The 15003-nt window shown below is 34.7% G+C and overlaps 1 protein-coding gene across 4 annotated transcripts; it reads left to right on the top strand.

Annotated features, from left to right (window-relative positions):
* Positions 1-925: 925 nt before the first annotated feature.
* Positions 926-12657, top strand: LOC128990401 (zinc finger protein 708-like). Of its 4 annotated transcripts, none has more exons than XM_054412771.1 (3): positions 926-1021; positions 1478-1552; positions 11336-12657. In XM_054412771.1, the coding sequence occupies exon 3, from the start codon at positions 11639-11641 to the stop codon at positions 12605-12607; it is 969 nt and encodes a 322-aa protein (XP_054268746.1). In that variant the 5' UTR covers positions 926-1021; positions 1478-1552; positions 11336-11638; the 3' UTR covers positions 12608-12657. The 4 variants fall into 4 exon arrangements, with proteins under 4 accessions (XP_054268746.1, XP_054268738.1, XP_054268728.1 ...); XM_054412763.1 differs by having other exon boundaries at positions 933-1106; XM_054412753.1 differs by having other exon boundaries at positions 933-1138.
* Positions 12658-15003: the final 2346 nt, after the last annotated feature.

The raw sequence follows: 15003 nt of genomic DNA, 5'->3' as shown, positions 1-15003 counted from the left end.
TCCAGGACATTCAGACATTGCTATCAATGAAATAGCTGACAGATTAGCGAGAGAAGCTATGTTGTAGACATTCTGTACACATCCCCTTCTCAGACTACAAGAAATAGAGAATTCTACAAATGATGTAATTACAAACTCAACAGGATAGAAATAACGAATAAATGCAAACTTAGATTAGGCCATGCCAGAATGAATAAGTCATCTCAATTCTATAAGAACATGTTCTTTTTCTTTACCCCACTTTGCTTGAAATGCACTAAGGAGAAGATGAATCATTGCAGCATCTATTTCGTGACTGCCCAAATTATAATTATTTCAGAGAAAAACATCTTATAGGAAAAGAAACATAGGTATAGAAAGTATAGAAACAACCTACAAGATGCCCTGAAATCTGGAAATGATCATATTAACAAGGAAATAACCAATTATTTGAAGGAAATAGGAAAAAAAATTTAAAAGAACAAAGAAACAAACACAATTAGAATCACATTTATGTTGTCCAGTCTTGGGTTTCTTAATCCGTGGCTCTCCTCCCCTATTCTGGGTAGTTGAAGGTGTGCCTGATGGGCCCCTGGCAAAGAAGATCACCTATCTCTGCCATCCTAAAGAATCCCTTGAACCTTTAGATAATCCTATCTTTAATACATAATTAGGTACATTAACACAAACTAGAGCAATATCAACATGAAACATTGACTGTGCACATTGATGTTTAATAAAAAATCTGTGTAAACTAACAGAAATAACCTTAACTGCAGGATGAATTGGAAGCAACCACAACTCGGTGTACATCGAGGCTCCCTGGTCTAAACCGAAGCCTGCTAAGCAAACCAGCAGAGGGGAAAAAAGAAAAGATTTTATCTATTATCATGTCAATTGTTTAAATCAGTTTCTTTTCTTTTGAGGTTAACTAACACAACACCTTGTTTGTTTTAGCTTCTTTACCCCATAAATTTGCAGTTAAAACCAATACACCCGAAAAAAACTTTGAAAAGAACAATTTTCCTGCTACTTAGCATAGGTTTTAGCTGGATTTTAAGCAGTTTATCTTTCCTCTAGCACTGTTAGTTCAACAGGCAGTTTGTTTTGGCCAGTCCAATTTTAAGGTTGAGGACATGACTTGCCTGTATTATTAATAGTAAGTTTAAGCTATGTGGACCTACAGAAAATTTTGTTTTGTTTTTGTCCAACCTCACAGAAGTCAAATTTTTGATATATTGTGGTCCCACCAATTAATTAACCTTTAGGCCTACATATTTCAATCCACACTTGCTGCTATTGAATAAAGGATTTGTAGGTACCAGTTATAGTCAAACTTCAAGTAACATAGGCTAGGCTAGGTTACCTAGCTTAGTTCCATAATATGGTTTACAGACCAAATTTTATGAAACTTTGTATAGGCCTGTAATAATTAACTTAATTTGCAGCTTGTGTACCTACCTAACCAAAAAAGCTATTCACAGAATTGTCTTTACAGGTTTCAAGTTGCATTACCTGTAGAGGAAGAGTTCTCAGTGTTGCATCCTATGTTGATTAGGCCTACATTAATCAGGTAGCCTAAATTAAGTGTATTTTATTAAGTAGCTACTTATCGACCTTAGCTCTTTGAGGTCAGACCTTAGTATGCAAATTCAGATAAAGCATTACTGTAACTGTGTAACTTAATGGCTGAACATTGGTTAGCACAAACCATTATAAGCTTAACTTACAGTAAGCTAGTAAATTACAAAATACATTACAAAAGAAAAGGACAGTCCTATTTACCCCATTGGTAAAACTATCGACCTCCAGTCAACGTTCTAAAAAAAAAAAAAATGTTTCCCCAAAATGTTTGTTTTTTAGAGCTGATTCCAAAAATGATATTCATTTTTTGCGGAAACGTCCCGTTTTCCCGGAAAATGGGAAAAACGGGAAAAATCGTTTTTTCAAAAAGTTTAGTTTTAGGGTTAGTTTTTCAAAACCCATGTTGTGGGTAGCCTACTCAAATTGTGCGGAATTTCCTCCTGAACAAGAATACCTATGTAATATTTATTAAGATCGGACCACTATTAAGTAAAATATCACCGGAAAAGCGGCCGCTGGCTACTTATTTAAGTTACCCTGCTACCGCATAGTGGGTGACTCTAAGCCATTGTAGAATGCGGGCTTTATTTTGGGTTAGGATTGGTTAGGTTAAGTTTGGTTAGGTTAGGTTAAGTTTGGTTAGGTTAGGTTAAGTTTGGTTAGGTTAGGTTAGGTTTGGTTAGGTTAGGTTAGGTTGAGTTTGGTTTGGTTAGGTTAGTTTAGGTTAGGTTAGGTTGAGTTAGGTTAGGTTAGGTTAGGTTGAGTTTGGTTTGGTTAGGTTAGTTTAGGTTAGGTTGAGTTTGGTTAGGTTAGGTTAGGCTTAGTTATGTTAGGTAAGTTTAGGTTAGGTTAAGTTTGGTTAGGTTAAGTTTGGTTAGGTTAGGTTAAGTTTGGTTAGGAAGTTTGGTTAGGTTCGTTTACTTAATTACTCATGTTATTGATAAACTAACCTAAATAAACTTATCCTAACCTAAACTAACCTAACATAAATATAACTAACCTAACCTAACCTAACCTAACCAAACTCAACCTAACCTAAACTAACCTAACCAAACCAAACTCAACTTAACTTAACCAAACATAACCTAACTTAACCTAACCTTACCAAACTTAACCTAACCAATCCTAACCCAAAATAAAGCCCGCATTCTACAATGGCTTAGAGTCATCCGCAATGCTAGCGCTATGCGGCAGCAGGGTATATAAGTAGCCAGCGGCCGCTTCTCCGGTGATATTTTACTTAATAGTGGTCCGATCGTAGTAAAAATTACATATTCTTGTTCAGGAGGAAATTCCGCACAATTTGAGTACCCACAACATGGGTATTGGGCAAAAAAATAATTTTCCCGTTTTTCCCATTTTCTGGGAAAACGGGACGTTTCCGCAAAAAATGAATATCATTTTTGGAATCAGCACTAAAAAACAAACATTTTGGAAAAAAATACTTTTTTTTAGGCCTAGAACGTTGACTGGAGGTCGATAAATTTACCATACCGGTGAGGGCAAATATTTATTAACTGTATTTACATTGGGATATGATGTAATTTTTATATGTCAACTTACAGTATTTTTAACGCTGAATCCAAAAATGCAATGAGTTTTTGTCAGAGAGATTCCTAAGTGGCCGTAGTCGCCGTAAAACGAAGGTTAGGATTACGAATCTAAGGATACCAACCTAACCTTTAACTTACCTAATCTAACCTCACTTCAAAGGACTTAATACAGTCTCGAATCCGCATAAAGTCCGACCTATCTTCCTCACATGCCTTTTCTTGACATAAAATGTGATTTAAAAATTAAAAGGTTGGGTTGGGTTAGGTTAGATTAGATTAGATTATGTCCTATAATTTATTAGTTGCTGATACATTAAGTAAATTATGCACTCTGGCACGTTTTAGCTTTTAGACACAATGGGATTATGTACTATGGGATTATGCACTATGGCACGTTCATTAACAGACGTTGAGGCATTTATTAGTCAATGGTTGAGGATTGGAATGAGGACGATGATCATGTCGGCAGTGGCCTAGCTTCTATAACTGTTATTTTACGTGAATAAATTCTATTTTGTTTTATAATTTACTAGCTGTAACCCGCGGGCTTTGCCCCGTTTAGCTTCTTAATTTTCAAGATGATCTCGTTTGCATGGCTTAATCACGTCCTGGTTGAAGTTCGTTCGCTACGCTCACTCACCTTTAGGTTGGAGCTCGTTCGCTGCGCTCACTTGCCTTCAGGTTAGCTCGTTCACTACGCTAACTCGCCTCCAGGTTGAAGTTCGTTCGCTATGCTCACTCACCTTTTGGTTGCAAATTAGCTGTTGTCATAAAATATTTAAAAGAAATAATAGTGCTGCACTCTGTTGGTAATCCTTGTAACTTTAATGCTATTGAACATCATAGAACAGAACCAACTTGTTTAATTGAAACAGCTGTTAAGATTCATTAATTCCATTTCTCATAAGGTCAACATGGGAAACTCCAGAGCCACTGGGGCGGAGCCGATTGGACGGATCACGAAATTGATGGTGTATAGACCTATTCCATGAAATTCTACACGTATGTACCAAGTTTCGTGGCAATCGGTGCAGCGGTGTCTGAGTTTATCACTGCCAAATATATACAGGGTGTTGAAAATGTCTGGAACCAACATTATATCTCGTGAGTGGTTAAAGAAAAATAACTGATATTTTGTGTACGGATATACTATGGTTTTACCTATCTTTTGGTGCCTTATGAAAATGTTTACCACTTATAGGGAACGTCCTGTGGAGGATGCAGTAAAAAGTTTAAATGGAAGCCTATGGTGAATGATACATCATTTTAAAGGCCATTTTTTTCTGAGTAAGGAGCCACAAGTTTAATTTCAAAAGGACCACCGAAGCAAAAATGGCGACTGTTTGAAATTTTAAAAACCCCTTATAGGGAACTTAATATTTAAATTTCAAACAGTCACCATTTTCGCTAGGGTGGTCCTTTTGAGATGAAACTTGTGGCTCCGTACTCAGAAAAGAATGGCCTTTAAAATGATGTATCATTTACCATAGGCTTCCATTAAAACTTTTTACTGTATCCTCCACATAACGTTCCCTATAAGTGGTTTTTTAAATTTCAAACAGTCGCCATTTTCGCTAGGGTGGTCCTTTTGAGATGAAACTTGTGGCTCCCTACTAAGAAAAAAATGGCCTTTAAAATGATGTATCATTTACCATAGGCTTCCATTAAAACCTTTTACTGCATCCTCCACAGGACGTTCCTTATAAGTGGTAAAAATTTTCATAAGGCACCAAAAGATAGGTAAAACCATAGTATATCCGTACACAAAATATCAGTTGTTTTTCTTCAACCACTCACGAGATATAATGTTGGTTCCAGATATTTTCAACACCCTGTATATCTTATCTTACTAATATTATAAATGTGAAAGTTTGTGTGTTTGTTTGTGTGTTTGAAGTTCAATCACGCATAAACCACTGGACGGATTGGGCTGAAATTTGGCATGATGATAGCTTACATTCCCGATTAACATATAGGCATATTCTTATCTCAAAAATTCTTTCGGGCTCCGCCCCAGTGGCTCTGTAATTCCCCATGTTAACCTTATGAGTATTCATATTTAAAGGGAATTAAAGAATTTAGTCAGCTGTTTCAACTAAAAAAGTTGTTTCTATGATATGGAAAAGCATTAAAAAGTTATAAGATTTACCAACAGGGTGCAGCACTATATTTTTTTTGCATTTAGGCCTATGAAAACAGCTAATTTGAACTAAGCAGCAACAAAAATACTGTGATTCGCAATGAGAACTGTCAAAGTAGGATTGTTTACAGTTGTGTTTATGTTTTTCATTTCATGAATAATTTGTGATATTTTGCGAATTGTTGATAATTTATTTTACCTAACCCGCCATGTTAAACTTCCCTATCCCAAGCGTGATGTATACAACTTCCTTACTTCTCGAGTGATGTAAAGTATCAAAAACTCACTCGGTGATGTAATGAAACCCATTTAAATAACATTGAGTGATTAACTTAAAAAATATACCTCTATGGAGCCAACTACGTTCAACGCTTGAAATCAGCTGTGCTCTTGAATTTTATTGTTATGTTTTGAAGAATTTTCCTAACCTAGCTTTTTTTTTGTAAATGAACGTTACTATTAGAAGATGAGTGAAATGGATAATGATTAATATTGTTCGTAACCTCCTGTATATTGTCGGGTCAGGTAAAATCTTGTACGTTACACGTTACCCAAGAGCGTGTTTATATCACTTAAATAAATTTTGCAACTCGCTTCCGCTCGTTGCACAACCTTCACCTTCGTGATGTAAAAACGCTCTAACTACACTTGTAAGGTAAATAGCTATTTCTCTATTGTTTAGGTCAAGTGGTAGAACATTATGGCTATGGTAGATGTGTAATACGGTAATACTAGGCCTATAGAATACTGTAAATTTAAAAAAGCAAATTTTATCAAACTGTGTCCTCCCTTATTGCAAACGCAAAGCTTGAGTATAACTGCACTAAGCATTTTATACTTATATTCCTACCCCGTACGAAGGACGGGTACTCTGCTAGTATATATATATATATATACAAACATCCTCTTTTATACTTATAGATGTTCATGTGATTAATAGTTTATGTATCGTAGTTGATTTATTGTATTTTCTAAACAGTACCAAAGTCCATTTTCTTTTAAAAATCTATTTATTGCATATTGTAACTCTGATTTTGCTCTCATGGCGTCGTACGTGGTTTTGTCTATTTGTATCGAATGTAAATAACTGACAGCTGTTTACACTCCACAAACCTTTCATCCCTTTTAGTGTTAGTCGCCACTAGAACTTGGACTCGTCCATACCACAGATATGTTAATAAATCAACAAAACTTAAGCTTAATATTAATTATTTAACTGTACGGCCACTTAGGATCTCTCCGACCAAAACTGATTGCATTTTTGGATTCAGCGTAAAAAATACTGTAAGTAGACATATCAAAATTACATCATATCCCAGTGTAAGTAGGGTAAATATTTACCCCATTGAGGATGATAACTTAAATAATATGACTGTTAGAGGTTAAAATGTTGTTTTATTATTGTCAGCAAATTGTTAACTTGAGTTAGCCTACCATTTGGATTTTAAGAATGATTCATGTTGGAAATGTTTGAGTTCCCTGATAACTTATCTACTATGTTAAATGTTCTTATGAACATAGAGAAGTTAACAAACAATACGGTAAAAATAGGCCTATTGATCTAGGCCTACCTATGTAAATGGAAATTATGTAAGTTACAAACCTGTAGACTTTACTTACTGTTGGCAATAACAACCGAATGAAAATATTGATTGATATAGGCCTATCCATTATTTCCATATATTGATTATTTCATTTGATATCGTTTGGTTGGTTAGGTTAGGCTAACAACTAAACAAACGATATATCGAATGAAACAATCGAATAATCGATATATCGATCAATATTTTCATTCGGTTGTTATTGCCAACTGTAAGTAAAGTCAACCGTTTGTTTGGGGTAGACTTTTCTTACAGTCAATAATATGGACTTATTCAGTTTTTTCTTTTTAAACACAATTAATACGTCATAAATCTAGATCAAAACTAATAACAATAACACGGGGTGTTTAACCCGTCTGCTAGAGCAATGGTAATGGTGCTGCGGCGAATGTGCGGCGTCTGCTGGAACTACTCACAGAGCAAGTGCGCATACGCACTTCTCTGAGTTCTGCTCGCAACAATGTTGGCAGCTGGACACAGTTTCCATTACCTTTTGAGGGTTGTGAGCTGCAACGGCTGCCAACGCGTTTTGTTTGCCAACACTGCTCAAAACATTTTGCGAGTGTTTCCATTTACCTTTTTACTCCATTATTGTTGTGAGTTTAGCTGACAACAATATTTTGAGCAGAAAATGTTTGATGGAAACGGGGCTTTATGCTGACAACTGGCAACTCTATTTATCATACCAGCCTACTTTTGTTGGGGAAGCATTACAGCGTAGTAGTACCTTTTAAAGGTTTGTGAATGGTCTAAGGATCATGGGTTAATGCTAAACCCTGAAAATTGTTCTGCTATGCACTTTGTCAAAGCAAAAATTTTACACAAATTTTTAGAATCGTTTAAAGAGTTTGTAACTAATCTTATTTTGTTTCGTAGTTATAAGAAGTTTTGTTTAGTTTAGATCCTGACTTGAGTCAATTTGTATAATGGTTTTGTAACTGAAATTTGCTCATGAATGAAAGTTTTATTTATTCATTTATTTTTATTTATTTGATATAGTTCTATATTATCAATAACATTATTATAATGATATTATTACAATAAAAATATCTAAATTTTAACCAATTTAAACTGAATACATTTCAATTGAATATCGTCAAGAACGCCAATGCATCCGGCGATTAATTTAGGCTATTCATATTTATTCTTATCTCAACCTCAAAATATGTTTTTCTTAAAACCTAAAATACAACTTGAATATAATTGTACTCATATTGTACAATGCCTCTCTTGGAAAAATGCATTTGTAAGCTTGCCAAAAACGGGCAATTGAATATCTTTTTTATGTTGAAACCTTTTCCTTTTTCGCAAAACACAAAGGGGTGGCGCCGTAGGTAAGTCCCCCACTTCTATGGTAAACTGCAGACCGTGTATTGTGAAGCAGTAAGGAAGCCCAGGTGGAAGACCAATGTTTGCTCCAAAAGAAGCGAAATACATAGCACTGTTGTGACCTCATATATTGTTCATGCAATGTTGGTTACAACTTACAATCAAGACCCATAAATTAGGATGACATTTTAGTGTTTCAATAATAAGACTTCCATTATGGCAATACAGGGAAGTTTTATTAGTTTCACAAATAAACAGTTTGGCATTACAGTAAGCACATTCCTCGTCCTCGTTAAGATTTCCTAAGTCAAAAAAGTCTGTTGTGACAGCATCTGTCCGTGCACTATATATAATTATCACGTGGTTTCATAACATTTATTTCAATTTTCACAATTTTTTCTCATACAATCTCTCTTGTTAAGTTGAAAATTTGCAAACACTGGATTGTTTCATCTCTGTGGCATTTTATTATAACCCAAATTAAAAATTGAAAACACAACACATAAAAATATCTATGAAAACGTTAAGCACACCATATCCACCATATCTAAAAATAGAATACAATATCCTACTTCCTACTAATATTATAAATGAGAAAGTTTGGATGTATGGATGTATGGATGTATGTTTGTGACAAGTGAACGCATTAACCACTGGACGGATTTTGCTGAAATTCGGCATGATGATAGCTCACATTCCCGATTAACATATAGGCATATTCTTATCTCAAAAATCCTTTCGGGCTCCGCCCCAGTGGCTCTATAGTTCCCCATGTTAACCTTATGAGTATTCATATTAAAAGGGAATTAAATAATTTAGTCAGCTGTTTCAACTAAAAAGTTGGTTCTATGATATGCAAAAGCATTAAAAACTTACAAGGATTACCAACAGGGTGCAGCACTATTATTTTTTTTTAATTTATGACAACAGCTAATTTGCAACCAAAAGGTGAGTGAGCGTAGCGAACTAACTCCATCCTGGAGGCAAGTTAGCGTAGCGAACGAGCTAACCTGAAGGCAAGTGAGCGCAGCGAACGAGCTCCAACCTAAAGGTGAGTGAGCGTAGCGAACGAACTTCAACCAGGACGTGATTGAGCCATGCGATCGAGCTCACTTATGAAGAAAAACGGGGCAAAGCCCGCGGGTACAGCTAGTAATGAAATAAATTGAATAGTCCCTAACACTCAAGATGAAACTGCATGAATAAACTATCCTATTTCATCAGTCAGCATTGTATTTTGAAAGTAAACTAATAAATAAACAGAAAAAGTAAATATTGGAAAAAAAATACAGAAGAGAAAAGGGCAATTTTATGAAGACAGCTGTTTTTTAAAGAAATTAATCATGTTAGGTACCTAAACCAATTAAATTTTGACTTTTTCTTTAAAAATAAACTAGAGGACCCATGCTGCTCCGCAGCGTTAAAATAAATATAATATCCGAGAAATAATAAAATTTAAGATTTTTGATTTATTAATACAGTATCTTGATACTGATTCACACACGATCAATAGCTCAAATCAAAGCTTGCAATTTACTGATTATTTTGAGTATAAAACAAATAAAAACGTATAATAAAAAACACGATCAATATTGGAGATATTAATTTTTAGCCATAGAACCTTACAGAAAAAATTTTTATATTGGTTTTTCTTCCTGCGTTTGCTTGAAACTCGTCCGATTTAAATAACTAATAGCTTAAATGAAATCAGGTATTTCACTGAAGGAATTATGTTTTTGGTCAAATAATACAGTAGGTTAATATATGTCGATGCTTGATGTGAAATCTTTACGTGCATGACTTTAATTTGAGACCTCAATCATGAAAATCGGTCGGGTAGAAGAGCCAATCGAACTCGGCAAAGAAAAGCTTAATTTAACTCCCATAAGAAGTACATGGGGAACAAATTTAGTTTACGTATAAACAGAGTGGGGTTATAGATAAATATATGCCGATGCTTGATGGCAAATCTGTGCGTGCATACCTTCAATTTGAGACCTCAATCATGAAAATCGGTCGGATAGAAGAGACAAACTAACTCGGTAAAGAAAAACCAAGTTTTTTAATATATAAGATGGAAACTTTAAAATCCAATCGAGTGAAGCACATAGAACTGAGCGTGACACAAATTATTCCATGACTTCTACAGAGAATTTTCTTTAATTTTGACAACTACATCATCAAAATCGGTTCATAAATAAAATATTTTTTCCTACAGTCACCGTACAAAGTTGGCTTCCTTGTACTGTTTATAGTACAGAAAGCTGCTAATTGCTGCATATTTATACTTTGTCGTACGGTTTATACTTTGGCGCACATCAGAATTCCAACGAAACAACACAAAACAGTGTGGTTCTATTATGCACGTAATCCGTGTACGCTTGGAAATAGGTTGGCAACACTTTAAGATAATAATACTATGAGCAGCTGTTTGACTATTATAACTACGATTTAACCTTTCATTTTGTGTTTATAGTTGATGTTCTCTTTTCGGTATTTCTGAACTTTCTGGACTTTTCTTTTAAACTTTTTTAAAACATTCCTACGATCTTCATAAACAAGAAAATACCTTTAAAGCATTTTTTAGGCATGGAAACCAGTGCAAATTACAAAAATATACGGAACTATTTTCTCAAGTCGCGGAGCACATTTCTTTCCGAGGAAAAATAGCGGAGTGATACGGACCGGGGAGTACTTTCTCTAGGGCACCTATTTGTGTTGTTTTTATTTTAATTTTATTTTAAATACAGCAAAGTTTTCTCTGCAACAGGTGATTCATATTAAGCGGTGTTCGGATTTGAGGTGTTATTGGTTAGTGGGATTTTTTTCAATATTGAGAATAACAGTAAAGCCCCAAAATCATTATGATATTCTCATGATTGTAGAAATTAAAATATTGTAAATTTATTATTTAACCCATTTTAATTAATAAATGGTTTTAATAAGATATGATCTTTCTCAGAAAAGAAGACAGTTGAGTTCAGACAAAAGAGAGGAGAATATAGTTTAATCACTTTAAAAACTAATTAATTGATATAATCCCTGATGTAATTCTTTGAAGAACCACTCCAAATATCCTACACAAGTTAAATTCAACAATTTGTTTTGTTGAACTAGAATTTGAGTTTCAATAAACATTTTTGTTTTAGGTTGAGACAAAAAAAGAATTAAAGCAACATATTAAATTGATTTAAGAAGTTATTTAATACAAAAGAAGAATAAAGAAGACAAGATAAAAAGGAAAATCCCTCAAGTATATTGTAAAATACCTAATATGCATTGCAAGATTTGACTATGAGGTGATTCAATGTCCAGTGAGAGAGGTAGCATCATGTAACTACTAGCCTCTTAAAAAGGCATACTTTTTAGTTACGTAAGAATCTATGACCTTTTCTAAATAGTTACTAGCTTATGTGATAAGATTTATAGAAATAAAAAGTGCAAGAATAGAAATGTTAACTTGCTTCAAAACTTTTCCTCTTAAGTGTCCAATATGTGTGGAAAGTTGTTCAAGTCAATCCGCAATGAAGGCTCATATATTATATCACACCGGAGAGCGTCCCTTTAAATGTTTGGCATGTGGAAAAACCTTTTTCCAAAAACAACATGTAAAAACACATTTGATGATACATTTTGGGAAAGATCATTATAAGTGCCCAACATGTGGAAAATCCTTTATATCCAAATACTATATGAAGACACACACACTAGTTCATACAGGAGAGAGACCTTACAAGTGCTCTACATGTGGAAAAACCTATATATCTAACACCGCGATGAAGACACATTCATTGGTTCATACGGGAGAGAGACCTTATAAGTGCTCTAAATGTGAAAAATCCTTTACATCCAAAGGTGATATGAAGAAACATTCATTGGTTCATACAGAAGAGAGACCTTACAAGTGCTCTGCATGTGGAAAATCCTATAAATCCAAAAGCGCTATGAAGGTGCATTCATTGTGTCATACAGAAGAGTGCCCTTACAAGTGCTCTATATGTGGAAAATTCTTTACAAAAAAAAGCCATATAAAGAGACATTCATTGGTTCATACAGGAGAGAGACCTTATAATTGTTTTACATGTGGATCATCCTTTACATCCAAAGGCGACATGAAGAGACACTTATTGGTTCATACAGAAGAGAGACCTTACAAGTGCTCTACTTGTGGAAAATCCTATAAATCCAAAGGCGACATGAAGATGCATTCATTGTGTCATACAGAAGAGAGCCCTTACAAGTGCTCTATATGTGGAAAAATCTTTTCAAAAAAAAGCAATATGAAGAGACATTCATTGGTTCATACAGGAGAGAGACCTTACAAGTGTTCTACATGTGGAAAATTCTTTACAACCAAAAGCAATATGAAGAAACATTTATTAGTTCATATGGGAGAGAGACCTTATAATTGTGTTACGTAATATGTGGAGGGCCCGTTAATGACTGTAAATAAGTGTCTTTTTTCATAGATTGTACGCCTATTTTTTTCAATATCTCATTAAACTATTAGCTTTCTTCTAACCTAATCTAACGAATACTAAAATCTACGCATATTGCAAGACAGGTATTTTCCTGTAGACGTGCAGAATCCTACTAATATTATAAATGAGAATGTTTGTGACAAGGAAACGCAAAAAATACTGGTCGGATTAGGCTGAAATTTGGTGTGATGATAGGTCACATTCCCGATTAACATATATATAGCTGCATTCTTATCTCAAAAGCCATTTCGGGCTCCGCCCCAGTGGCTCTGGAGTTTCCCATGTTAAATTAATGAGTAATCATATTTAAAAGGAATAAAAGAATTGGATCAGTTGTTTCAACTACACAAGTTGGTTCAATGATATTAAATACCATTAAAAAGTTATAAGGTTTACCAACAGGGTGCAATACTATATTTTTTTACATTTATGACAACATCTAATTTGAACTAACTTGCAACAAAACTCTGTGGAAAAATAGTAGAATTTCAATAATAAATTACTAATCTTCTATATATATAAAATCCAATGTATGTTTGTATATTTGTATGTTTGTATATGTGTATGTTTGTCCTTTATGGACTCCAAAACCGCTCGACAGATTGTAATGAAACTTTCAGGCATTATTAAGCATTATTCAAGGATGGTTTGTGTGAAGTTTGGTGCAGATCCGTCAATAGGGCTCCGCCCCAGTGGCTCTGGAGTTTCCCATGTTAACCTTATGAGTACACATATTTAAATAGAATTAAAGAATCTTAACAGCTGGTGCAACTAAACAATTTGATTCTGTGATGTTCAATAGCATTAAACAGTTAATAGGTTTACCAACAGGGTGCAGCACTATTTTTATTTTTAATTTATGAGAACAGCTAAATTGCAACCAAAAGGTGAGTGAGCGTAGCGAACGAACTTCAACCTGGAGGCGAGTTAGCGTAGCGAACGAGCTAACCTGAAGGCAAGTGAGCGCAGCGAACGAGCTCCAACCTAAAGGTGAGTGAGCGTAGCGAACGAACTTCAACCAGGACGTGATTGAGCCATGCGAACGAGCTCATCTTGAAAATGAACGAGCATGTGACATAAAACCACAATAGGACAGGACGACGTCTGTCGGGCCAGCTAGTAACGTATATCTATGTGGTTTGGTTCATTGAAATAAAATAATGTTATGAGGTGAGGATTTTAAAAGTAAAAATATTGATTGGTCTCCATGGTTGTAATGAAAACAATCACAACGTTTAAATTTGCTTTGATATTTTAATTCAAACCAGAAAAACTAAAACGTCTCCCGATCGTAACACCCCCCACCACCGCGCCGTGCCGATGGCGTGACGTCAGTCTCTTCTCTTGAGGGAATACCATTACCGCAAGCCATGAGCTTTGGTGGTGTAGTGGACATCGATGTATATAACCTAACCTTAATCCTAACTCTAAGGTTAGGTTATATACATCGATGGTAGTGGATAGCGTGTCGGGCTGATAATCCGAAGGTGCCGGTTCCGCCGGTTTCGAATCTCGCTGGTAGCACTTAATTTTTATCAAAATTTTTTTTCATATCAGCAAGTTAGGTTGGTTTGGTTAGGTTATGACAGTTTAATTTTATAATTATAAAATTGAATTTGAGACATTTATAATTTTATTTTTAGAACAGAACTATTTTTTTTATTATTCAACTTTCATTCAAATTTTTAATTATCAGCAAGTTTGGTTAGGTTATGACAGTTTAATTATATTTAATTTTAATTTAACCTACAAACGATACTTATTAACAGTCACAGTGATAGAGATAACAATTTGCCGTGAACAGTTAGGCTATGCTGATGCGCCGGTATGATTCGAAAGCGTACGGTATGGTGCGGTGGAGGGTGGTGTTACGATCGGGAGAGTCTCGTTAGAAAAACTGCCAAATCGCTTATTTCACAATTTCAGACAGCTGATCCAAAGAAAATAAAAATAATATTTTACACAACTATGTGGTAGACTCAATTAATGTAATCCTTGATCATGGATTATGTTTTTCTAAACTATTTCAATGGTTATAGAAATCTATACTTATTTAATACGCAAGCAGGTTTTTTGTGACAATTACTCCTCCGAAACTACTGAACCGATTTACATGTTCTTGGTGTCATTGGAAAGAGCGTAACGTGAAGTTGTGCAGGAAACCTTCTTTTTAGGGAAATAATTAGAGGGTGAGGCCCTGGGGCCCTTTAAAGTTTCGTATTTTTCCATAAGATTAACATGGGAAACAAATTTTGTTATGAAACTCCAGCTGTTGTCAGAAATTAAAAGTGATAAGAAGAACATATGTTAATTGTAAACAGTCAATAAGTTTGCTA

The sequence above is a fragment of the Macrosteles quadrilineatus genome, unplaced genomic scaffold (genome assembly GCF_028750875.1).
Source record: "Macrosteles quadrilineatus isolate MER2022 unplaced genomic scaffold, UCM_ALF_1.0 Scaffold_1__1_contigs__length_201487025, whole genome shotgun sequence".
In the NCBI taxonomy this organism is placed as follows: Eukaryota; Metazoa; Arthropoda; class Insecta; order Hemiptera; family Cicadellidae; genus Macrosteles; species Macrosteles quadrilineatus.
The sequence above is the reverse complement of the archived record's forward strand: the minus strand, read 5'-3'. Positions and strand labels throughout refer to the sequence as shown.

Bases quoted from the DNA above. Each gene is read 5' to 3' on its own strand.
- LOC128990401 (XM_054412771.1), top strand. From the start codon at position 11,639: ATGTTAACTTGCTTCAAAACTTTTCCTCTTAAGTGTCCAATATGTGTG.